This window comes from Chamaea fasciata, unplaced genomic scaffold (genome assembly GCF_029207755.1).
Source record: "Chamaea fasciata isolate MVZ Bird 193981 ecotype frontalis unplaced genomic scaffold, bChaFas1.0.hap1 SCAF_3, whole genome shotgun sequence".
NCBI lineage: Eukaryota > Metazoa > Chordata > Aves > Passeriformes > Sylviidae > Chamaea > Chamaea fasciata.
Window position 1 is genome coordinate 68,812,782 of NW_027094088.1, and position 27,129 is coordinate 68,839,910.

A 27,129-nucleotide genomic window follows, 5' to 3' on the forward strand; every position below is an offset into this window, starting at 1 on the left:
CAGTATTAGCATTACTTTGCCCTTGCAGAAAAAATGCTTATATTTGACACTTCTTGGTGCACATTTGCTAAACTTAGCTGTGGCATGGAGATATGGACAATAAACTCTAGAAGACTATGACAGTTGTATTTATTGTCAAGGTTAGAGGCCACAGAACTTGTAGCCTAACTTCCATTCAACAAGATAAAACGGCTTGAATGACATACTAATACAAAAAACCCATGACAGAAGTTCCCAGCTGCAGATCAACATTGTTTAGAAAATATTCAACAGGTACACATTGATTATCAGCATTATTTACCTGGCCTCATCAGGATGACTGACTCTTACAGAGTCATTTGGAATGTAGATCATATTTGTATCTTCTATTTTATATATTGCATGACCTCCAATATCTGCCATTTTTCTTCTTTTTGTTATTAACACAATGTAGTAGCCTTCTAAAAACCTGACAAACCCTGTTAAAAGAGCATTACAATGCTTTTAGTTGCATGTTTGTGTTTACTTGATAAAACGTATTTAGCAAAACAGTATCAGAATTGTTCCAAGACTTCAAAGAATTTTTGTTTGTTGTAAATGTTATATGCATATATATATCTATCTATGTCGATACAGAGTTTTAAAATTCACTCCCATTAACCAATGAAATGCATAGCTTTTACTTATTTCCCCTCCCACTGTGGGTATTTTTAATACTAGGTAACAGAGTTAGGACACTGAAAATTTGAACTATGCTTCTGTCTGCTTAACATACTTGTATTTGCTTTTGACAAGACTCTCATTGTTCAGAGTGAGGCATGTTCTATTTACTTCAGACACCAAAATGTTAATTTTCCAGGGTAAGGAAGAATCCCAGACTCCAATTTTCTTTTCAGGTTCATGTATTCTATGCTGGGGAGGGACACAGAACAGCAGAAAGAGTTGTGGGTAAAACAACACCTTTGTGGTCTCTCTCCTTAACAGCAGGGAACTGAATTCCTTGACTAGAGCAGCATCTCCCCCAAAACAGCCATTCAGGGTATCAAGGGTACTCCTTTATTTCCTGTTTCCTTTCTCAGATATCAACACTTGACCCTGCTGAAATGCAGAGGGCTAGGAAGGTAGAATAGGCAGTATCTGGTTTTACTGCCTATAAAAAGATGGCTTCTGAAGCCTCCACCCTCATTCCTTGCAGGGCATAGTCATGCTGCTTCATGGAGTGCCTTCTTTGGATACCTCTATTATATATGATCAGGAAAAAGTGTAACAAACCTTTAAATACAATACTAATTGAAATTCAAATGAAAAATAGAAATTCATAACCACCCCTGAACACAAAGGTGTCACTAATACAGTATAGCACAGCAGTAAAATGCTTTTATAAGTAATAAATTACATTGATTAGCTATTGGAGGTAGCTGCTCTGATAGGTTATTGAGAGCTTGAAACTCACTCACTACTGCACTATCAACAAATAAATTAATTTGGGGGGGGAGGTGAGGATGGTGATGACATGATACAAATGGACTTCACAGTTCATATTTTTACTTGTATTTATACTCAGTTCTTTTAGCTTTGCATTACAAAGTAAAGAAGAAGGATAAGGAGAGCACACACTTTCCTCCCTGTCACTGTTGGAGGCTGCAACGTGATCAAATGCACTGCAATCTTTTCTTCCACCTTATTAGCCCCCCTTGGAAAAATGCTCTCACCTGCACAAAGACAGGAGGCCCTGCTGACAGTAAGAAACAAACCTTCCATTTGAAGCAGACTATTGAATTTCAGTTGTTAAATAGTAGTCACAGTTCTTCCTGTATCCTCCAGGTACTAAAATCACTTATGTGAACAGCCTCTGGCCTTTGAATTTCATCAAACATTATACCAAAGCCTGATAGAGAACTGAGCCTTTCTCCTTGGCCTGGTTCCCTCCCTTTAACAGCAATTTCTACTTTTAAACACTGCACAGTAAACCAAAACTCAGCCTATCAGCATTTCCATTCTGAGTGCACTGAATGTACTGCATCTGATTAATGAAATAACTAGAAGACAGAACAAAGCTGTTCTTTACAATTCTACAAAAAACAGCCCTGTTCTTCTGACCTGAGCCAGGAGGCATACATAAACAACCAGTTGCATTCCCTTAAATTACATGTTTATACAGATATGGTCTGAGTCATGTAATTTGGAACTATATAAGCTGATAGAGAGTCTGTTACTTCTAAAGAGTCATCTGGAAATACATATATTGTATCTGGTAATCAATACATTTGTGCAACAGAATAGAAACTCCTGCTCTGAACAGTACAAACAAACAGTTGTACAACTGGGATGCAAAATTTTAATTGATTGCAACCACTTTCCAACCAAATATTTATCACATATTTAGACAGTGAGCACTGATGGCTTGTGCAAACAAACCCCAAAAACACAATGCTGCAAGGCTGTTAGAAGCTCCTTTAGGTTTACCCATACTATGAATACTCTTAAATCAGCAAGAAATATAAACACCATCTGAGGAATTTCTGAAAAGCTGGATGCATTGATAAGTTCCAAAATGCTTCACGGGCAAAAAGAATGAAGAAGAAACTCTGCTTAATTTGCCACTTTGGATTGCAATAGAATTTTATGTTTTGATTGTTATGCAAAATTCAGGAGCATCCTTTAAAGTAATTGCATTCTTTACTTTCTCTGCAGCTTTGGCTTTAGATGTACAGGTGTACATTGACTCTAATAAACCACAAAGTATCCTTGAGAGCTGTCACCGCACAACGTTTACTTGAGAGACATCAGCCATCAATATACTGACCTCAGTATCCGACAATAGGCAGGAAAGTAGTGACTTTCAGATGAAGTTAGAAGTTACTAAATCCTTGAAGCAATGCTTGAGGATTATGGACAGCTGAGCACCATTTTAAAATTCAGCTGACATACCAGTCAGTTATACTTGTTCAAACATGAAAAAGGAATCTTTAAATATGTCACTGCAAAAAGTTAACCAAATAGAAAAGTCACCTTTCTGAATAGTGTGTGATAAAGAAATACAGCCTAATAAAGACTGTTGACTTTCATTTTCTTTATAAAAGCATTCTGTGAGCTCTGGAATTCAGGAGTCAGATTCCACATCATTTGTATTCTAAGATCAGCTGAGTTAGGTAAGATGTTCAACCAAGTTTCTAGAGTTTGGCTATTTCCCAGACCTGTCCCTTAGTGCCAGAGAAAAGACTGGTTACAGCACAACTTTCACCCCTGTACTGACCACCTGTTTTCAAACACAGAAACTTATTTATCTTTGAGCATGACAAACTTCAAAATCCTCTTTAGTTTTGCAAATAAATAAAATAAGGGGGAGACAGAAAGATATACAGCATGACACAATAATCCTCACCTCCTAGAAAACAAAAGATCTTATAAAATCAATGAAAACACTTACCTACTATACCAAAAGCAGAGACAGCTCGAGATAACCCAGAAGAGCCCTTCTGCCCCATCTTTGTTCTGTTTCCCAGGTCTAAACGACCGAGAAGTTCCCTCACCTCTTGTTGCGTATAAACATGCTTTAAAATAAAAAGTCACAGAAGTTACTGTTTTGGTAGTCAAATGCAATTTCATGTCAGAGAATAGCAGAATATGCTTAATCTGTGAAATATACAATAAACCAAAGGCCTGCTCTGCATTCTTTGTTTCCCATTTCAGAGCGACCAACAAGTAACCAGTATTATTTGAAGCAACTGGGAAAAAAAGCCCAGCAACCAAATACAGAGGCACTCACCTTATCATCAATTATAACCAAATCCTTTGGTTCAGTACGATCTATTTTCAAAACACGGTATTTGGTTTCTGCAGGATTACTTCCAACTAGAAAATACCGCTACATAAAAGAAGACCAACAAAACAAGTCAAAATATTATACAAGATAAAGCAACCGAAACCCAGCCTAATGTAAGACATCAGCAATGTCATTTACATAATGTCTAGACTAGAGCCATTCCTACTAACATCAAATATGCAATATTTCATATGGACTGTTAATAAACTGTTTTAGACACCAGTATCTGAGGTAGGTATATTTGCATACAATCAACCTCTACAACTTATAAGACCTCTTTCTCTCCTTTGTACAAGGAGAGAAAAAGTATCAAAGGTTAAAACCTGTTTAGAGAGGAAAAACTGTAACTGTCCAACCACACCCTGCCCCAGCCACTACTATCTTTTCACTTGCTTTGTAAAATTTAGCAGAAGCTTATACATGAGTTTTTAACTTTTCATGATCTAAAACTTTTGTTGCTATATTGTACTCCTTTGCTATTTCTGTCAACTAGTCTTTCCTGATCCATACTAAACACTGCAAAATTGTAAGTACTTCAGTACTGCAAGTTTTCTTCTACTTTATATTTGCTATGATAGTCTTCTCAACAATATTCTTCCACAAAGCTAAAATTTTCTGGTTAGCAATACTACTGTTTTAAAAAAATCAGCTTTATTTCACATTTAAAATATGAAAGAATATCCACAGATAAACATATAGTATGTCCATTTTTCATGTAAGGAGATCAACTACAAATCAACTTCTACATTTAGAGGAATTAACAATAAGCACAGGTTGCAGGACTGACTTGCTAAAAGTAGCTCTCATTTTTTCTAATTCATTTAATCAGTGTGCTGCTAGCACAGCAAGGTGGAACTCATCAATAATGCTCAGCCTAGTGGGAAAGCGTGGCAAATTCATGTGGACCTATGCAGTCAGCTCTTAACTCTAAGAGTCACATGGATTTAAGATGTGAGAAAGGAAATCAATAATAATATTCATACAAACCTCACAATTTCGTAATTTATACCAATTAGTTGTTAAGAAACATCTTTACCCTCAAAATATTTACGGTGAGAGAACTTATAAGCCCTCTTCAGCTTCCTTGAATTCACAAAAGTATATACATATTCGGTAAGCTCTAAACAGGAAAATAAAATACTTAACTTTAAAAGCCATAAAAGGAAACACCAGCAGCTTCTGGCTCTACCTTGTACAATGACATAACTGTGCTAACTGAGTGGTAAGCTTTGCTGTTCACTCCCATATGACAGTAAGAAGGCCCTTCAAATTCATATGCCATTACAACACTCCCTCACTGAAGTCTTTGAGGCAGCACTTTGGGACAGGAAAGCGTTTCCTACAGGGATTTTTTTCAGCAGTGATGTGCTGCAGTGCACAGCCCTGGCTCCCCAGTCTGGCTTCCTCAGAGCAGCCTCTGCAGGGGATCCCCTAGTGCCAAGCTCTCGCTTCCCAGGAGGGAAATCCTAAGAACAGTGCGTGGCACCAAATGGTACAGTGGTGTCACCCACCACCAGCAAGAAACACCAAACCACCAAGACAGACACTTGCTTTCACCATACCATTATGCCATCTTTTTCTTATGAGCAAAGCTGAATGGGCAGAGGGAAATATATTCATTTGTAATACTCAGATGGTAAGTTAGCATGCATTTCAAGAGTGCAACTTCTTTATTTGTAGAAAACTGTTAGCTAATTAAAGGTAAACAATTTTAAGTGTCCCATAATACTGCAGTACAGCTCAGAGATGTCCCACTATTTCCAGCTCACTAAATGAGTGCAATTTCTTCCCAAAGTGACACCTATGCTTACCAACAAATACTACTGAATAAAAATAGAAGAGCACAGCTGTAAGATGCTTGTCCTACAGCAGTTTGGACCATAGAGCACATTTAAAATTGGAACACACGTGACACACGGGGAAGAGAGAGAGGGAGAGAGAGATGGATATAGAGTTGCAAATGCTATTACTAAGTAGTTCAGCTGGATACTTCTCCATTTCCATTTTAATTAACCAATAAAACATAAAAGAGTGCCGTGAGGAATGCATCACTCACATCACCTTGGCAGCTGCAATACAGGGGTGTGCAGAGCTACAGGGCCAGCATCAGGTGCTGCTGCTGCTGCTGCTGCTGCTTAGAACAGCAGCAGAGGTAGATTAGATGAGGAGTAATTGTACCTGCAGACCATGGAAGCAACCACCATAATGAACAGTACTTAACAGGCTCTCTGAAGTCATTTAAAGACTAATTTATGGGGTTTAAGCTGGAGAGCCAGACTGTGTAATGTATTAAGGGAGGTCAGTTGAGAGCAGCATCAAACCTGAGCATCAATGGACTTAAAGTAAGGCAGGCAATGAGAAATCTCTATTTAGCAAATGGGCATTTTACCCACTGCATGTTAGAGGATATTCTTGTGGAAGTAATAAAGGAAACATCTGCAAAAAGTTTGAATTTAGGTTAGTGTTCAAAACTAGGAACCCAAAATTAGACCTCCGCTTGGGAAGTTTTCAGTACTGGCTAACAACCTCAGAATTACTTGAAAAACAGCCTGATATGCCTACTCATATTCAACCTTCAAGATCTGAAAGAAAAACAAAGACTGTATGAAAACTAACAATGCAAAAAAATACTAAAGAAGACACTTCATCATTAGCTGTTTCTGCTACCTAATTTATTTGTCTAATGAATAAGTAAGTCTGTCTTACTGGGTGACACAGAGCACAAATAAAACCACATCAGTGACATATGCTGCAATTATATTTCCCACCACATGAATACTAGGAAATTATAAAGAAAAATACCAAATCAACACAACACTGAGCCTGTAACAGCAAATGAATTTCTATGGTTGCAATATAATTGTAAAATTAATCAAAGCTAAAATGTGCTGTAGTGTTTACAACTCTTTTGATTAACAGAAATTTTTACAATTAAAAAAAGAAAAAGAAAAAGCTATCAAAACCTTTCTGGGAGTATTCATCCTTATTACTTCATTCCGTTTATTACTAAGTTGAACTGAATGATTTGAAGCATTTCCCAAGTGTCTCAAACAATCCCACTCCACAGCACAGCCAGTGCATTTAGATAAACAGGCAACCTTGACCAACAAAGCACTTTTTCCAGAGAACAGCACTCCAGGAGAATCTGCCAGCTCCCTCATCCTGCTCTGGGCAGAGCCCTCCAACCACACCTGAAGTGACCTTGCTGCTTCCAGGTTTCCTCTGCCCCTGGCCTTGGCTGAAATTTGTTAACAAGCACACTTTACCAACCATGGCAACACACCAGGCAGCTACGAGAGCTGGACTGAAGCTTAATTTATTGCACAATTATCACTAAGCAACCATGAGATAGGAACAGTCATTAGTCATTTCCACCTGGGACTGTGTTTTAACAAAACCAATCTAATTGAAAGGATTTACACCATCTTTTATCAATCTTTTGATTCAGCCAAAGCAAGCAAAACAGCTCCTTCTAAAAGGAGTCTAAACAAAATAAAAGTACTTCTTACTGCGATTTGTTGTTTTTTAGTGGCAGGATAATAGTTCTGAAATCAAACATTCTGCTCACTTCTTTCCCCCTTTTTTCTTTAAGATTACTTCTTAGAACTCTGAGTCTGTAACTATGCTTTGCTTCTTTGTATAGACTAATTATGATTAAGGAATGCCAGCATAGCACAAAAACTTTTTCAATCCTCAGTTAAAAAGCTACAAACAGCTTATTTAGCAGGAAAAAAAAAAGTGCAAAAATACACTACAAGTTGAAAAACAGGCAGTGCACTAATACAGCCAATATTCAAAACTGCAAATAGCACTAAGAAAACACTTATGATCTTAGACAAAAAGCTTGCAAATGATACCTGTTGAGACCACAGATGTGTCTAAAAACACAAAGCCCTGAAGAAGTGGGTTCACCGTGGCCATTTGCGAGATCTCCACCCAGCTGCTCTCTCACTCCTACTCCTCAACAGGACAGGAACAGAAGACAAGATGGAAAAGGTGATGGGTCAGGACAGAAAGACTGCCTAACACTTACCATTAGAGGCAAAATAGACTTGACCTGGGAAGAATGTATGAATTTACTGACAATTAAAATAGCATCATAGTATAATTACACCTCAATGTAAAAAACTCCACTCTGCTCCTTCTTTCTACAGGACCTAGCGTAATTCTGGAAGTGTCTGTCTTTCATCTCTCATAGAAACTGCCAGAACGACTTGAAGAAAGGAAGACATGATAAGGCACATGGAAAAGCAAAGCCATCTGCTTCCCATAATCCATTGAAACTCTTCAAAAGAAGGTCTTACTACATGAAAAATTTTAATAACATATGCTGCCAAGCACCACTCCCTGGGCATGTAGGAGTGGGTACCATTCTGCATCCTACAAGCCACAGAATTCAGTGAATCCCTTCTGTCCCAAGGCAACCAAAGCTTTTTGGTCCCAAACAGGACTTTTATCTTGCTACTCCAGTGAAAGATTCCACCAGATTCTTCCTTCTAATTCTCAGCTAAATGTATTATTTATCTATCTATACATTTTTCTTTAGCCAAATACTTAGTTGCTCTTTAGCATCTACTTTTCTGGAATGCTTTCAGAAAAATAAGTAACTGGATGCCTTTTCAGCACTCACTTCAATAGATTAAGGAATTTCGGTGCCTAATAGAACAGACTGTTCCTTTACCCCTCCCAAGACATCACTAGCATGTATGTTACCTCACTGCACCTTCAGTGAACCGATTCCTAATTGAATTCTTGTTTCTTAGATGAATATGGACTGTAAATCTACACAATATACCATACAAGATTTTATTTTAGAGATACATAAGTATTTTTTATTAATGACCTTACCACAAATAACCACATCTCTCTTCTTCAGAGCTGTTATTTATCAGCAGCTAAACCCTCCCAGTCCTTCAGATAAAACACCCAGAACCTCCTCCTCCATCTCTGCTGCTCCTGAATTGATAAATTCTCAGTAAACTTTCATTGGTGTGTAACCTATTGTAAGGTGCATGAATTTTTATAGTATACCATTATACTTATTATTTCTTTTATCTGCTCCTGAGGATCATCATCATTTCTTGCTTTATTGTGCTTTGATTATCCTAATTATTTACAATACCTTAAATGACTAATCAGAGCCGGTCCACGTTTTGAGCTAACAACATTAATGAAAATGCTTAAGTGCATCAGTCCTAAAAACATTACTTGAAAAAAGTCGTCCCTATCAGATGATTCCTCATTCACTCCACACTAATTTATCTACTAATTTCTCTACAAGGTTTCTTCCTTCCATAACAAAGCCAGAGATTTTCCTTGTGGCACTGCATCTCAATAGAGGACTCCATTTAAATACATAAGACCATCTAATTTTTAGATTAAAATGTGCAATACAACCAGGTTAATCAGTCTAGACTGTGTTTTATGTCATTTGCCTGAATTTGCAATTACTTTCCTGTATGCAGGACTTCAGAATGGATTAAATATTCCATTTGTCATGTTCCAGTCACAGCACACCCTTGACTTGAAAATATTCACAGTCATTTCACTGTTTAATATATTTAATTTTATTTTTATCTCAACTCTGATTGGTCCCTTTTTCATAACCTTATTCTTGTTACTCACTTTCTCTTCACCCCTCCTTCAGTACACTCACACTCAAAGTAAATTTTTACTTTAAACAAAGAAAAATATTTATTTCGTTTTTAGGGCCATAAAAATTCAGTTTTAATAATAAAAATTTGTCATAGAAAATGCCTATTTTTATTCATCCTTTGTTACATTAAAATAAATACCTTTTTTTTTTTCTCCATAGAATCATTACCTTCAAATACATCAATTTGTGATCATTTATCCACAAGCCTCCCATCCAGAAAGATGGATTCACACCAAAACCAAATCTGTAAGTGTGTCTCTCCTGTTGCTCTAGTGATCATATAATGACACCCAGGACAAAACAGAACAAAAGAAATAAAACCCACGTTGCCAGAGCTTAGGCAGACATTTGCAGGTACATCTTTCACATCCACTTTTGAACATTAGTTTTGTTCTGCCTGAATAGCACATATCCTTCAAAACTTGTGGTGTTCTCATTGCTGCTATTCCAGCAGCCATCTGCCCTGTTCATAAATGCCCTCAGAGCCCACACACCCCACTAGATCAAGTTTCTCTATTTTACAGCCATATTCCCGGCAGTGTGGCAAGACAGTTAAGACAGAAACAGTGTTTTCTGGAGTTGCACAAAACTCCTCCTCTCATCCCAATTTCATGCTCTGCTCGACTACATCACCATCACTGCTAGAACACCAACACACAGGGACTAGGACAGTCAGCTGAAATGAGCTGTCTTCTGCTAATGAAACTGTTAATCTCACAGCCACTTCTAGCCAGAAAATCACAGTAGCTACTGCTTGCCCAGTTGGCTGTTCACTACTTTCAACATTTTTTAAATGTGTCGGATACCCATCTATATAAACCACTGCATAATTCAGTAAAAATTCTATAGTTTTTTCTGTGAAATCCCATTCTGTATTGAAGTTTTTCCAAATTGACCACAGATTACCTTCAACATTAAATATGCAGCCTTTGGAGTTTTTAATACAACAATCTTTACACTGTTATTATTAGAATAAACTACATTTAAAATAAAACAAATGCCCATAGTTTTCTCTGGTGAATAAAGGGCAGAAATATCTACAGGTAATAATGCCAGTCACATTACTTAATAAGCTTGTGCAAGTCATTTGGATACTGTGGAGATGGAGACTGCACAAGAACCTGATTAGAATAAAATGTTGTTAATTAAGCCTCATAATATCTTGAAAGATAGGCAAGTGATATGACTTTATAGAGACAACACAAATCGTCTTGTTCAATGTCACGTTGCCTCAGGGGAATGATAATTTCCAGTAAACTAACCTACAGCTTTCAGGCGGCTTCATCTAGGGAAGCAAAAAAGTTCTACCTTCTCCTGAAGAAGAGAGGAAAATATCTTTTGTCTTTTATCAGCCATAGTGTTCAAATATCTTTAGTGCCCTCTGGTGTGCATTTCACTGATCAATATATGCATAAAAGGAAAGATAATTGGCATTGATCTGAATAAAACCTTCAGTTCATCTTTCTGACTACTTCTAAACAAGCTTTCAACTTCCTAGAACAATCAGGAGATACAGTTAACATCTCCATGACATTTATTGACCCAAAGCATCAGTTGAAAAGATAGGTTTCAGCAACTATCCTAAATATAAATATAAGAGAATTTTGCTCTCTGCTAATTCAATTGACACTGTGAATTCAGTTCTCCTCACCTCTTGCAGTCTCTCATTTGACTCCAATAACGCTACCAAAGCCTATCCTCTTTGACTTCAATAATATTATTGCATTTTTATCTAAAAAGAAACCCAAACAAAGAAACCCTCTGGAAACCATTTCCACTTTTTATGCTTCCTCATCCATTTCATCTCTTCCTGCTTTAACAAAGGGATTTTACAGGAATATGCCGTATGACCAGCGTAAACTTCACTGTTTTCCCACTGCTGACAATTTAATCCCTTCTTTGCACCAGAGATTTTAGGATACAGTCTCATGTTAACTCTAAATCCCACATACTGGATCTAGCAAGTGTATGGCCTTAGGGAAATCAGAATACAGGAGAAAGCTGTTCATTTTTATTTTTGGATGATGCTTATGCAGTTCCAGTGACTGTCACAGCTGGCAACTGCATGATTGTGAGATCTTATGCAAAGGAGATGGCATGAGGGATACCTCAGGGAGAAGAAGTTTGTCAGCAGCACAACGTGACACTGAATGAGCTGCAACACCAACTGATCAAACCAGAAGTCCAATTTTGGGCTCCTCAGTACAAGATAAACATTGATATACCAGAGTCATTCCAGCAGAGAGCTCTCCAGATGACCCAACAGAGCACTTGATGTGCTGGAAGATGCTGAGAGAACAGGGTTTAGGTTTGTTCACCCTTCAGAAAGCTTTGGCAGCACCTTGCTGCTGTCTAAAACCACATCACAGGAAGGTGTAGATAAAAGAGACAAACTCTTTCAAGTGGTCTGCAGAGGTTGCAAAATCTATACATTTGAAGGTATTCAAAACTCAGCTGCACACAACCCTGAACAATATGCTTGTTGAAGCTGCTTTGAGCAGGGGGCTCGACTTGGTGCTCTCTGGAAGTCCCTTTTAACAACCCTTAGTCTATGCATTTATTAAGGGCAGCAAGTCTTTTCAAATAACCATACCAAAATGATTCTTAATGAATTCTTTCTTTTGAAAGAATTACTAGAATTTGAATATCAAACCACAAAGTGCTTCGATTTGTACTTCTTTAAAGCAATAACGAAACCTTACTCAGGGAGAATACTCCATTTTCATCACTCACGAGAAGTGACTGAAGTAACAGCTTTGAGATGCCCTTGCTCAGCTGAGACATTTCAAACAGCACGTGCTCATCCACAAACCAATGCCTATCACAGCTGATGAAAACCATCTTGCCTCCTGGTGTGATCAGAACTGCAAGATCTGCCCCTCACTGAATTCTGAACAAAGCACAGCATGGACAAACCCATCCATTCAGGCAGAGACTGCCAGCTACCACTGGCCAGATGTAAAAGACTGTGGGTCCTGAAATAACAGGATCAGCTGGAGAGGCCTAGAGAGCTGGAGAATGGCAGAGAGCTGACAGAACAAAGCACAATATTGGCCCTGCACACAGCACGTTGTCTCTCAGCAACCGAGCCTCTCAGCTCAGAGAGACGCAGGCCAGGTATCCACAAGTGCCAGTCTCAAGAAGCCAAATCTCAGCTGACTGAGATGTAGCATGAGTTGTGAGCCAAGAACAACTAGAGCGAGGAATACAGGACCTGATCCAGAAATCACATTTCCCTGGTGCCCTACTCACGTATAACAAAAATTCAGCTGAAAATAGAACAAAAAATAGCCTTTACCAGCAACAATGAGAAAGATAAATAGGGTAGCCTTCAAAATTCATTTAGGCATAGGTAAGAAAGTAACACTCTCGAAAGACTTTCTGGAGTGCAACCTTCATTTTTTAAATTTACTTGCAACAATAACTCTGCATGCTTTAATCCTTCCCTGTTTCATAGGCTGTTCAGTGGGGAATTATCACAAAAGCACAAACCTACTTCTGACAGAAGCAAAGCTGGAAGTCAGATTCCTATTTACATTGAGATCATTCTTGCATCGGTGACATTTTTGGAAGTTTCCAAAGGGCTTCAGTGTATAAATTATCTGTTATAAATTCTGTTACCAGTATACAGGAAACATCTGAACTTGAAACTAAACTTAACTGTTGCATTTAAAGCCATGGTACCTAACCCTATCCAAAACTACCTCAAGTGAAGGAAACCAACATACTATGAAACAAGTGAGAAACCAAAAGATTATGAAACACAAAGAAATTTGATTGGGAGCTAAGGAACAGTAAACACGGTGGTATTACACCAAGAATTGGCTTCTGACTCACAATGTGCTCATCACATGGCTAAAGCAGCAATTACCACTCCAACCTCCAATCCACTCTGCCCATGACAAAAAAAAAGTACCGTGAATAACATATGCCTACAGTTTCTGCAACAGGACGTAAGGAATGCTAAAAATCTTCAAGAGCTTACTTCCAGAGGTCAGACTGAAAACTTTGGAAGCTCTTTCACCAGCCATTCAGACAACAAGAACTTGAAGTGTGTCATAAACAGCAAACAGGTCGGTGCACCACTTCAGCCATTCTTAACTCAAATCTTAATTCGGATCTTAATTCTGGACACCTCCAGTTGCCCAGTTTTACCTCCCCCCGGCACGGGGGAGCACTGTTCTCCCGGCAGTGTGACAGCAGCCAAAGGACAGAACAAGCCGGGGCCCAGCCTTCATTCCCACCCTGGCAGCCCCCGCACCGCAGGGCCCTGCGCTGACCTGCCTGTCCGAGGCCATTCCTTCGCCTAAGTCACGAGGAAGAGACACAGTGAAAACAACAACTTTAACACCTTCTTTTTCTCAGTTCTTGGGATGTTTTGAATGTATGACCAAAAAGAACCAGATCCCAACACAGGAAAAGAAAGGTAAGGTGTAGTTTTCGACAAGCTGCAACCCAGCTGAGGCAGCAGCTCCGGGCAGGGCCGAGCCAACACGCCGGGAGGGGCCTGGACATGCCCTCCCGCGCCGTGCGGTGGCCGCAGCCCCGGGACCTGCGGCGGCGGCCCGGGGGACGCTACTTACAGCCCTGGTCTCGTACAGCACCAGCTTCTGCACGGAGCTGATCAGGGGGGCGGCGACCGCCACCGGCATGGCAGCCCCGAGGCGCGGCGGGGACTGCCCGGGAACAGCCGGAGCCAGGGGAGGAACGCGCCGGGGCTGAGCGGGGAGCCACCACCGGCACCGAGGGAACCCGGAAGTGCCGACGCGCCAACGCGCAGGCGCGCCCGCCGGTGGCCGCGAGAGCGCGCCTGCGTCGCGGAGCCGCGTCACGCGCGGCCTCCCGGTAACGGCAGCTCCGGGCGCAGCGGCGGCGGCACCGGGGCGAGCGAGGCGACGCTGCCGCCGCATCCGCACCCGCGGCTCCCGCCGGGAACCGCTCCCCGCGGGGTGAGCACCGTCAGCACCAGGAACAGCTCCGCAGCCCCGCACACGCCCCCCGTAGGGCGGGGCCTCTCCCACCCGCGGGGGCGGGGCCAAGGGGCGGGGGCGGGGCCAAGGGGCGGGGGCGGGGCCAAGGGGCGGGGGCGGGGCAGCGGAGGCGCGCACGACGGGGCTCCCGCCGGGAGCGGGGCTCCCAGTGGGACTTCGTCCTGGATGTGTGTGGAGGTGTGAGACTTCGTCCTGGATGTGTGTAGAGGTGTGTGTGTGTGTGTGTATGTGTGTGGGTGTGTGTGGGTGTGTGTGGGTGTGTGGGTGTGTGTGTGTGTGTGTGTTGAGTTTTCTGTCAGGGCAATGGGGAGTTGGTTCGCATGTAGTGGCTTTTTTTCTTTTTTATAAATATTAAAATGTTTAACACAAGAGTGTCTGAGCGTTCGGGTTTGATGTTTCAAGACAAACTTTTTCAGGTTGTCATCCTGAAGTAGATTTTTTTTAGTTGAAGTTTTTAATTTAATTTAAAACTGACTGAGAGTCGTGTGGGGCTGTGCTAGGTTGGATGGTTGCATGTGGGTTTTGTTGGGGCAGTGAGGTGGAAGTGGCCCTCTAAAGACAGTGAGGTTTTGTTTCACCTTTTCCGAACAAACTTCAGCAAACTCCTCATGTTTTGGCCTCCATTTTGTTTGAAACGTCCACACAAGTTTTCCTCCAACTTACCTTAATTAGAAATTTGTTTAAGTTTTAATTTGTTGTGCAGCACTGGACTTGCTACTGCCTGCATTCCTGGAAGAGCTGGGTTTTGGGAGAGGATGGTGGAAGAGATCATGAACCGTGAGTTAATTCTGCAGAGTCTTACTCGCGTACCTGCCTGTGTGGACACAGAGAGTAGTTCCATTGACCATGGCAGGGCCCTTCTGTGTCTGAAACACAAAACCAAAGGTCTTGGCAGGCCCATTTCAGGGACCAGAGAGAAGTCACCCTTGTGTGGTAATTGGAGCAGGAAGGAAAAATCAACAAAACAATTGAAAAAGAGCAACAAGCCATATGGGAGTCATGAAGAAGTCATTAACAGCTGGTGATCAGGGGTTGTTCCAACAGTCCTTCCTTTTTCAGAAGTGGATTTTCTCTCATTTGATGGGTGCATTGTGTATGTTCTCTAAATGCATTTTCTTCTTATAAAGGCTTTCTTTTTTACAAATCCATTTACCTTGTAATTCAGTTCCATTTTAAGGTCATTTTACACACATGTAACTACTGTACTTTATAACAAATTCTTTTTTTCCTTCTAGACTTAGAAATGGCTTCACAAGAGGAAAAACAAGCTCAGCCATTTACAGACATCTTTGATGAAGATGAAGCTGAAAGATCTTTTCTCTTGTCCAAGCCCACTTGCTTAATTGTCTTTGGAAAGCTAGTAAGATATCTGATTGAAGTATTTTTTAAGATATTCTGCTAACAATTTTACTTTTCAAAACATTCGTTTACTAGTGCTACCGAAAGGGTCAAATACCTACTTTTTTACTTTTGCCACTCTTCAAATCCTGCAGAGGTAAAAATTCTAGTCTCATTTAATGAGACCAATTTTTGCCTTCAGTGACCAGTCAATTGTGGTTAAAAAATGTTATTACTGTACTTAAAAGTTCCACATTGCTCAAAACATTTCTTCTCTTTTGACATTGACAACTGGATTGTTTTTATTTTTGTGGTGGTTTAACCCCAGCCAGCAAGGAAACCCCACTCAGCCTCTTGCTCACTCACCCTGGTGGGGTGGGACAGAGAATCAGAAGAGTAAAAGGAATAAAATGCATGGGTTGACAAAAGCTATGCCCATGAGCAAAGCAGGACAAGGAATTCATTCATCACTTCCTATGGGCAGGAATATGTTCAGCCACCCCCAGGAAAGCAGTGTTCCATCATGCTTCATGGTGATGTGGGAACACAAATCTGTCACTCCGAAAGTACTTCCCTTCCCTTCTGTTCCTCAGCTTTATATGCTGAGCATGACACCATGTGCTTTGGAATATCCTTGTATGTCAGAGTCAGCTGTCCCAGTTCTGTTCCCTCGCAGCTTCCCATCCACCCTCATTTTCCTCACCAGTGTGGCACTATGGAAAGCAGGAAAGGCCTTGGCTCTGTGTAAGCCCTGCTCAGCAATAAAAGAAACATCTCTGTATTATCAACACTTCTTTTCAGCACAAATCCAAAATACAGCCCCACACTCGCTACTGTGAAGAAGGTAGCTACTCTACCCCTGCCAAAACCAGAACAATGCTGTTAAAATATTCTAGTTTTTAATAAACTTGACAGATTAAGGACATAAATTCATGTAAGAGAACCTTCAGGTTAATGTACTGACTTAGACATGCAACGAGATATTACAGATCTTAATATAAAACTTTGACAAAATTCTATCCTATATATTTGGAAACATTAAGAATCTACCATGGTGTACTGATAAAAGGATCTGTATTACATTTTAACTATAATTCAAGGTTCTGTCTTTTTCTCAACTAATTTGTGGCCTCCTTAACTTAGAAAAAAAAGATGTTTTGTAAACTTAAACTTTTCAGATTTCTTTTTTTTTCCCCAAGAAGGGAGTTCTTTTTTTTTTGTTTGTTTGTTTGTTTGTTTGTTTGGTACAAGTTTACCTTATGACATGTCTTATGAGTACATGCACTTGTAAGAGTGCACTCAGCTCAACAGAAAACTACAGTGAACTAACTCATCTAGTTTTAAATGAACATAATGAACCTTACATGAAAAAGGTAACTTTATGTTTTATAGACCAAACCACCATAAAATGCTCATTGAAAGGCAGTACCAAAAACTGCCATATTCTCAACCATTGCCTTCAGTAGATGCTTGACATTAATATAACAAAGGATTGAAATTGTACAGACCTTACCTGGAAAGCAGGGAATGAAATAGTTTCTTTTTATGGTAGTATCTTTTATATATCTGATTGGTATGCAGAGTGCCTATCCTATTTAAGATATATCTTTTAAATTAAAAACATAATGCCATTAAAGCAAAGCCAAATACATATATTCTCATCACACCTGTAAGATATAAGGTATGAGTAGGCTGGAGTGATTGTTGGTACACTCTTAACTGGGAACGTAATTTATTTGTGGGGTTTTGCTATTTTTTATCACAAAATTGATCAAGGACAAAAAAACCCCTGTCAAAACAGGTCTTCTTATATGCCCTTATTAAAAAAAGGCACAATCCTGAGGGTGGAAGATGGTAGTTTTGCAAAATTCCATTCAGTTAATCACTCTTGGAGGCCTCATAACTCTCAGTTATGTTGGTTTTCCTCTGGATTCATGTAAATAATAAAGATTTTGTCATTATCTAACCAGATTTGTGGACTAACAAGGGCAGGTTTATAAGCATTTGTTGTTTTAGTAAAAGAATATTATCCCGATGTATCTTACTCAGAAAGGGTTGAGTAGGTTTACCTCATAATTTGCTTTGAGGCTGAAGATAATAAATTTTAGTCCTAAGGAATATCTCCTAGGAATTTGTGGTCAAATCATAGCTGAGTTTTAGATAGAGTTACACAGAAACAAACTCGGTATAATGACTTTGGAGATAATTAGCTACAAGTAGCAGCATATAATAAATGCTAGGCAATATGAAGCAGAGGATGGTATTAAAAAGAGTGTTTTGTGTTTGCCCAATGCATAACTCAAAGGCCCTAATAACAGTGTAGATGTTAATTGTTTTTATCATGTGAAAATGTCCTTCATTATGTTATGTTTGGTTTTGTTCTGTCTGTTTTTCTTTTAAAAGTGTATTTTTCGTTTTCAGGGTTCTGGAAAGAAAACGTTAGCTAGAAAACTAGCACAGAGATGGAACTGCATTTTCATAGAAGGTAAACACCTGCTATATTTGGAACAATGCTTTGCTTCACAAGAGCTTTTTGTTTAGAATGCCCTCACTCCTCTCCGTAATTCAAAGGGCATGTTTCTGATTGCAGCAAACACTTCCGATAAGGACCAAGTAAACATTTTCCCAGAAATAAAATTGCTGATCGTGGTCTTTTAGTTATTGAAAGGCTTAGAAAAATCACTGTGTTCTGTTTTGTTTTGTTTTTTAAATCATAAATTCTGTTCCCGCTCCTTTAAGGGGTTCATGTGACCCTTCTTGTTCACATGGGAGTAACTCATTCAGCTCCAAAGAGTACAGACATTTTCCAGTGCAGAGCATGAAAACGTAGCAGGGTCTTTCCTTTCTGTTTGTGCAGTGTCCAACACAAGGCGATGTAGTCCAGGAAACTGAGTTATTTATCAAATGAAGTATCTTTACTTCTTTTGAAGATTTAGAATTGTAACATGGTAAAAATAACTTTTAAGAAAGTGCTTTTTTGATTTAGGAATGTGTAGAATTTTTAATTCATAGTATTGTATAACAAGATAAAAAGTAAATGCCTGGTCCAAAACACAGATCAGGCCAAAATCAGAAGGGACTTCAGGAATGTAGTTAAGCCAGTCCACTCTGTTTGAATATATTTAAATCAGTACTGAAGAATGTTCATCAAATTTATTCAAAAAAAATTCTAGGCAGTCTATCTCTGTAACACACTCTTTGCCATCAGAAAGTTTTTCTTAGCAACTGAGATTTACTCAGTTACTGTGTTTTTAAGCCTTATTTCTAATTCACAGAATTACTTTTTTCTTATTTTGTTCATGGTATTTCTTTTAATCTTTTAGCTGGTGAATGCACACATGTGTACACACACTCATTGTTGCTTATACTAGTAATTTTTTTTTCATTTTCTACATCAAAAAAGGAAGAAACTAAGAAATTCAGCATACATAAGCATGAATAATTTAATTCAGAAAGAACCTCCAGCGGTGACTGAGTCCAACATTCCTCTCAAAGCAGGGTCAGCTAGAGAGACCTGCTCAGTTGAATCTGGAATATCTCCAAGGAGGGAGACTCCACCTCCTCCCAGAGAAACACTTTGCAGTGTTTGACTACCTTCTTGATGAAAAGTTTCTTCCTAATTACCCCATTTGAATTTCTTGTGTTCCTATTTGTGTCTGTTGCCTCCTGTCCTACCTGCACTTCTGTGGTGACCGTGGGTCTGTCTTTGTGACCTCCCAATAAGTGGTTTTAGATAGCAGTAAGAGCTGTCTGGTTTCCTCCTGGCTGACAAGGTCCGTTCTTTTGGCATCTCCTAGGCTGTTCAATTCTTCTGATGGTTTTGGTGTTCTCCTCTGAACTTGCTCCACAGTATCAACATCTGTCCTGTGCTGGGTTAAAAATAAACCAAGACAGAAAATTACTGGATGGGAAAGGTGTTTGCGATCTTGTTAATGATGTAATACTTTCTATTCATTTATCCAGTGAATAAGTCAATACTCATGAGTAAAATAAGGCCAGGGTGCACACTGGTGCATGGATTGCTGATTTTCAGTTGCCTGTGTTGTTAATTAGTACATTCCCTTTCTCAGTTTTGGCCTATAGCAAATATTGTTCTCCCAAACACCTATCCATAGTATGAAAGGTGGGATGTACAACAGTCATCGTTCCTAGTAAGCAACAGTTGGAAAACAGCCACTGTGTTTTGGGAAGAAAGATTATGGCTGTATAGGCATGAGTTACCTGGCTTCAGGGCCTTTCCCTGGTCTGGTTTATTAGTAATATGAATGTAGCCTTAAGAGTCGTTCTTGAAAACTTTTGTAAAATGTCTGATTATTTAATTCATACAGAAGTGTGAAAGACATCCAGGGTCATTCTACCATAATCTCACTATCCACAGAGACATAGGGCAGTCTGTGAATTTGACGGATGTCACTTTTCTTAAAGCAGATGATTTTGTGTGTCTAAACAGGTCTTCTAAACCTTGGATTTTAAATTTAAAAAGTGATTGAGCTCAATTATCTTTGGATTACAAGACAGTAATGCTGATTGAATTTAAATCAGTAGCTCAGATAATTCTACAAAACTGCTGTTGTGCATTTTTGTGAATTATATGCAGGGTTAAATTGTAGGGAGAAACACCCAGACCTTGCCATAAGGCCCCAGCTTCTAGATTGGCAAAATATAACAGTGACCCTAAATATAATGGCTGTTCATTCCAAATAGTCTGGTTGCTTGGAGCACACATACATCCTCCTGTATATGTATGTACATAGGTATCTGCATGTACAAATCTGTTTAGAAAATATTTAGTATTAATTATTTTTCTTATGTTTGATATCCTTCCTTAGCTTCAGAAGTAATTCAAATGAATATTCAACACGCAGCAGAATATGAACTTAAGGTAAAGGTCTAATCTTCTAGCACATTTTGTCACATTCTTAACAAACACTTACTATAAAAGAGTATGTTTTGCAGTTCACCCTAGTGTCAAGAATTGCTTTGTCAAGGTCAAAGCATTCCTGAGGAACTGGTGACAGAAATGATTCTGCAAAAGATTGAATCACCAGAAGTTGCTCATTTTGGTAAGTATATTTATAGCCTAAACTTCTTAGAATGTGCTACCTATAATTTTACATCCATTTTACATCCACTGGTGCTCAAATATAATTCTAGCTTTTTCTGGTGCTCTTCAGGTTGTGGAATATCAATAAACTGGAAATGTGTTCAGGGATTAATTTACCACTATGGGAGATCAGAAAGTGTCATACCAGTCCTATCTTGTGTTGAAGTTGAGAAAATAATTTTCCCTAAATTTGAAGTGTTGATATGACTCTTATTTGACAATATTATCTGTTCAGAAGAATCTTAGGATTTAAAATACAGATATTTTATTCTTCTGTAAGAACAACATCAGCAAAAACATTTTAAATAATGAGAAAGAAGGAAAACGGATTACTGAAAATGCAAAGTATTATTGCTTTTTTTTTCTCTTACAGAAATGTTTATCCCCGTTGCATTTTGTGACACAGAGTAGGATGAATGAGAATAGTAATGGTAGTGGATATAATTCTTCTATTTGAGGAAAGATTTTGTTAATTAAGGCTGTCAGGACAAGTGCTGCAGATCTTGCTAGTGTCTGAACCTGCTCCCCTGATGAGAAAACAAATATACTGCTAAGAGGAAAGGAAGTAAAAAAGAAATGTAGTTTCTTTTTCTTGTTTTGACTTCTATTTTGAAATCTCCATTATAGGAAAGAGACAGGTGTAGTGCCAATGTTAGTTTCTACTGCTCTAAAAACTAGCCTGCTTTTTAAGATTTCATTTGCAATAGGTTTTATTCCTTCTCTAGTACAAGACTTCACTCCTAACATCTCTTGCAAAGACTGCTGCCACATTTTTGTGCTGCCCAGAGTTGCATTTAAATGTTATCATATAAAATTCTGAGCATGCACTATTTCTCTAAGGGAATATTCTCATTGTTTGGCTAAAAACATCCACCTGATTTTTGTTTAGCCACCTGATCCTGACTTCATGAATATTGATTTTGTTGCTTTTCAGTAGTTCTTACGGCATGCATGCAGCCATCAGTAGTTACAGTACTTTCCTATTCTTAATGCATAGTGCCTCCTTTTGAGAGGCAGGAGAGTGGTTCAGACTCCCTTCATTAGAAGCCAAAACATTTAAAGGTTATGTAAAAGGCCTAGACTCCTAGTTGAAATGCTTTAAATCATAGAGTGGATGCTTTTTGCAGTTCCTTTTATAAAGTCTTTTAGTGGCAAAACTGGTCACTGAAAGCTTGTAACTTTTCAGGCACTGCAATGTCTGAGCTAGGCACACAAAGCAGGTGTTCTGAGTATTATCTTTAATGCCTGCATGTTTTTAATTGAGTTAACAGATGTTGAGAGTAAGGCTGAAAGGAACACACTTATTTGTCTGTATTTCATCTGAAGCAGACATGGGTGCACAGTTTTTTTAGCAGTGTTGTGCGATGTACATGGTTTATAATTGTACCACTACACGAATTGTTTAAAGGACATGAGTATAACTAGCTCTATAATTGACAAACCCTCTTAAAATTTGTTCAATTAAATGTATTTGGCAGGTTATGTTCTCACTGGATTTCCTTCTCTCTCGGAGGAATACATGACTGTTCCACAGCAAATAGAGAAAATAATGAATCTAAAATTAAAACCAGATGTCCTTATTAGCATTAAGGTAATGTCATCTTCAGTAACTTCCTAGTATTTTTCCTTATTATTAGTAGACTCATATGCTGCGCATGCCAAATGTAATACTTTCCTCTGTATACTTGAGTATAGAATTTATTGAAGAATGATAAATTCTTCTCTTTTATATTGGAATAGAATTTCACTAGTTTGTTCCATTATAAGCATTGCTGAGGTAAAACAATGAACATGTCCCAAAGATCTCCACCAATTAGAAGATACGAGTTTTCAAGAAAGGGAAACTTCGAATTACATGATCATTATGGGATTTTGAACACATGTACATCTGCCACTTATGTAATGCAGGAAGAAACTTCTCACATGTGGAAGTTGGAAAGTAAATAGTTTCATTTTAAGTCACTAATTGTGAAACTGCTTTAATATTAATTAATCTTGTTTACAAATCTCAGTTTCATCATGAGCAGTGATTTGACATACCAGATATTTTACAAAAGTGACTCTGATATAACCAGAGAAACATAAATCATTGTTAGTGTGGGATTTAGAGGACTTTCTCAGTGTTACTTAAAATAAAGGACTTGCTACATCCACAATAGTGAACAAAACAAGGCAAGAGGGGCTCTTCAGACATGGGGCAGCTGCTTTGGCCAAACACTGCTAAGCTGTCTTGTTAGTCACAATGGGGTGGCAGTACCCAAACTGCCCACAGGGAAAGGCCTGATGCCTGTGCCATTCTCCAGATTGTGCCCAGCTGTTCACTGGGGAGGATTCTGGCTGGCCCACACTGAACTGTGCCAGACTCCATCCAAAAAAATAACCCTATGTGTAGACATGAACACACTTTCAGGCCCTTCCTCTAGCAATGTTTTATTTATAAGCAACTAGATTATTTTTGTCTTCTACTTTGAATGTGCAGAATGAGCTGCTGAGACAGCTCTAAATAGTCAGCCTCTGGTGGTGTGCTCCATTCTCATTGGGGTTTTGATTCCAGTTGGCACATTTTATGTGTTTTGTCAGATGCAAAGCCTCAGGGTATGGACCTACTCTATCACTTTGCAGATCTAACTCAGTGTTTGTTTTAAGCCCATACTTTTAAGACTTAATTTGCTTGAGCATCCATAATGGAAGTTGCTGAATGCCTATTTCAAACCTTATCTCTGTGGTCTTGAAAGATCCTAAAACATAGAAGAGACATATTTTTGTCCTGCTTTTCAGGCAGATTTGGTTTTTTCAGAAAGTCAATCTTTGTTTTAATGCTACATAGTGAGAAATCCCCGTTGTTGAGAATATGTGTTGCATAGATTCTTGTGCAACAATACAAATAGAAGAGTGATACTAACCACACCAGAAAGAAAAAGGAAATTCTTGACTTCGTGTAGTAACATCATCTCGTCTGGGAAAAGGATCAAGACTAAATGCACATTAAAAATCCTTGCCCCGAAGTCAAAGAAATAACTTTGCCTTTGATTTCATTGGATTGAAGCTGTTTTCACAGGTATGTCAGAATTGTAATTATTTTCATTAGACCAAAAACAAAAGAAGAAGGGAGATTCTAGATAACTGTGGCAATAATGAAATACTGTTATTAGTCGACCGATTTAGAGAAATTTTGTCTCTCCAAGAAAAAGACGTTATAGCAGTACAATAAACATGATTTTCTTTTCAGTTTTCCTTGCTAGTGTCCAGATTATGAGTTATGCCAAAGAATATCAGGACAAAGGCAAAACCCTGATTCAGGAGAGATATATCAGAGGAGCCAGTGGGATCCAAATGTTATTGTAAAGCGTAAGAAAGAGAAAGATCAGGATGAAGAAGAGGAGGAAGAAGAAGAAGAAGAGCAGAATGAGGAAGAGGAAGAAGAAGAAGAGGTAAATGTTGCTAATATGGAGCCAGTGCAAAATATTACAATGTACTTTAGACAAAGCAGAAAAAATTCTGATCTTCTAAAATATCACCATACTATATAATGAATTTCTTTTGCTCAAACTTAATCTAAATTCCATTTCTATCCTGCTTTAAGAGATGTGGGGTAACACTTGAACAGTAGGTTTAAATGACAACAAATGTTGATCATTGTATAGCTTAACCTGGATTCAGTCTTTGACTCAAAAGTCACTGATCTGTTTCTTACCACAAGTTAAAAGTGTATCAGGAGAAGAAGGGTGGTTCTACACTGCCTGTTTCCTGATCTAGCCAAATAAAAGAGTTCTTAATTTTTGTTTACTGTAGCAACTTTTTTATAAATATTTGCAGGACACTCACTTATTTTCTGGTTTTGGTGTTACACTACTACAAATAATTTTCTTTTTTTATTTTTCATGAAGGTATTAGTTTTGAATTCAGGTCATATTGTTATAAGGGGGGCCAGAGACTTATCAATGCAAGTTCTAGGCACATTGCTTTCAATTCATAGAAACTACACTTCATCAGGATAGGATTGTAGTGGTTTCACTTAACAAACACAAGGATCATGGTCAGCAGTCACTGGACTAATTCTCCTTGCAATACTCTCCAAAGCTACTTTATTTAAACATGACTGAAGACAAAAATTATTGTAATACATTATTTCTGTGTCTTGAAATTTTGTTTTGCAGACTGGAAAAGGTCCACGTAAGAAATTAGAATCTTTTCATCAGTTAGTGCAGAGGCCTGAAGATTTTCTTGAAAATGTAGAAAAAAGAATTAGAATACACAAGGATATAGTTCATCCTCCTTTAGAAGTAAGAAAAAGCAAAGTAATATGAATATGCATAATAAAAGATTTTTAAAATATCTTGCACTGTTTTTATTTCTTTTTGTAGTTTGAGATTTGTTGTATTGAGGTGGTCATGCTACAATATATCCCCAAATTCTGAAATTTATTCTGAAATCAGTGATACAAAGTTGTCATCTGTAGGTGTTGTTTCTGCTCTGCAGTCAAGATAAAGTAGTCAACTTTGACTTTTAGTAGTGAAACCATACCTGCTACTACGTATGTTTTCTAAATCTAGTAAGTGAAATATTTGAAGACTCTATTGTTTCATTGCCATTACCAGAGTCCATTCCAGAATGCAATCCCGTAAGTAATCTGCATCCATCGTTTTCCACTTCCTTTCTCACCTGCTTCATTGCCTGCAGATTTATATACACAGTAATTAGCCCTTTAGTTTACTTTACCACTTACTTAATTTTTGAAGCTTTGACATTTTCTTTCCCTGTTGTGTTCAGGAAAGTGGATTTACTGTATGTTTCTTCCTCTCCTTCCCCCCACAAAAAAACCCCAAAAAATAGCCTGAGGTCCAAAGGAAAAGTTTGGGGTTTTGGAGGGCTTGTTTTCTTTTGTTTCATTTTTTGTGGTTTTTTTCTTTTGTTTTGTTTTTGTTTTGTTTTTCTTTTTTTTTTTAAATCTCCTAGTACAAGAACTGCAAAATACTTGTGTTTGATTCTGACTTGAGAATTACTGTTTATGCCTTTTAATTTCCCTATGGATTAGTTAAACCTATAGATGAAATTATGTAAAAGTGGTATAATGGTCTTTGCTAGAGTAACGAACTTGTTACTGCTGTGAAGGTGAAAACAAAAAATGTGGTATCTTTAATCATTACACGATCTCACGTGGATTTCTTATAAGTGAGCTAATGGAAGGTTGTTTAGATTAAATTGCTTTAGGATGTATACTAAACTTCAACAGTTTCAACACATTCCACTTGGTAGTAGGGTTCACTTAGGGTTCACTAGCAATGAATGTATTGGTGAAGATGCTTAGTGGTCGACTAATACAATAAAAGAACACAGGGTTTTATCAATTGGCCCAGGCAGAGTTTGAAATGATGAAACTGAAGTTGAAACAAAAAGCTTGTAAGATGTGCAGTTTGCGCTGGTAGGGGGATAGTAGAACGAACTTTGGAGAGCACACTTTGATTTCTTGATAAATTGTTGGGATTAAAATGACCTGAAATAAATGTGAAGTACTACAGTGAAGAAGGAAACCTAATGAACAACTGCAACATGTGAAATAATTGGCTAGACCTCAGTACTTCAGACTATCTGCAATCTACCTGGGGATTTAGTTAGTCAAAACTGAGTCAATAAATGAGATCCTGTTGTCTAAACTCAAATACTATGGATTTACTAATAAGACTGTAAGACCAAGGTATATAAGAGAAACACAAATTATTATTCTCTCTTTAGAAGAGTATTAGAAAGTATAGAAGACAGACTAGATGAAATGAGCCAGGAAATGAGCTCTGACCATAAATGTAGTGAAGAAGTGGAACAGATTACCTGCAGAGTTGTAAAGTCACCTTCAATAGGCCTTTTCAGGCTTGAGGCTAGACCAGCATTTGTCAGGAACAGAGTGAGTGTTCTCAGTCCTCAGGGAGAGGCATTAACAACCTACATGGGATGTTTTTTTAGTCTAAGACCTTATTTGCTAGTGTGAAAATCTAAAATAAGAAAAATAAAATATATGGTCCAAATTTTAGAGGAATTGGGAGTCAGGACCAAAATTAAAACATTGATTGGCATTTCCAAGAAATGGATTAATTGGTTTAATTGAGGTTGTCCTCATTTTCTAGCAAAGAATTAAGGTAGTTAGACAATTAAAAGTGGAATTCATACACAAAATGTTACTGTATCTTGATATTTTTTGGCTCTCTTGCGTCTGAGCTAAGACATCCAAGCTATCTTCTGA

General features: G+C 38.4%; 2 protein-coding genes across 5 annotated transcripts in view; one reads left to right on the forward strand and one right to left on the reverse strand.

The window, feature by feature from the left end:
* Positions 1-14,195, reverse strand: part of FIG4 (FIG4 phosphoinositide 5-phosphatase) — a 51,157-nt gene extending 36,962 nt beyond the window's left edge. For 2 of the 4 annotated variants that reach the window (XM_066179426.1, XM_066179427.1), the window contains exons 1-4: positions 6,769-7,495; positions 3,749-3,847; positions 3,410-3,533; positions 302-458 (exon numbers count right to left, since the gene is read on the reverse strand). In XM_066179426.1, coding sequence (XP_066035523.1) covers positions 302-458; positions 3,410-3,533; positions 3,749-3,847; positions 6,769-6,966 — 578 coding nt within the window. In that variant the 5' untranslated portion in view covers positions 6,967-7,495. Of the gene's footprint in view, positions 1-301; positions 459-3,409; positions 3,534-3,748; positions 3,848-6,768; positions 7,496-14,044 lie in introns of those variants that run through there. The other 2 variants (XM_066179428.1, XM_066179429.1) reach the window with 2 other exon arrangements.
* A 349-nt stretch (positions 14,196-14,544) lies between these two features.
* AK9 (adenylate kinase 9) overlaps positions 14,545-27,129 on the forward strand; it is a 56,523-nt gene continuing 43,938 nt past the window's right edge. Inside the window, 8 exon segments of the mRNA XM_066180306.1 lie at positions 14,545-15,229; positions 15,688-15,812; positions 18,212-18,275; positions 20,620-20,672; positions 20,757-20,853; positions 22,373-22,485; positions 24,137-24,325; positions 25,052-25,177. Coding sequence (XP_066036403.1) covers positions 15,208-15,229; positions 15,688-15,812; positions 18,212-18,275; positions 20,620-20,672; positions 20,757-20,853; positions 22,373-22,485; positions 24,137-24,325; positions 25,052-25,177 — 789 coding nt within the window. The 5' untranslated portion in view covers positions 14,545-15,207.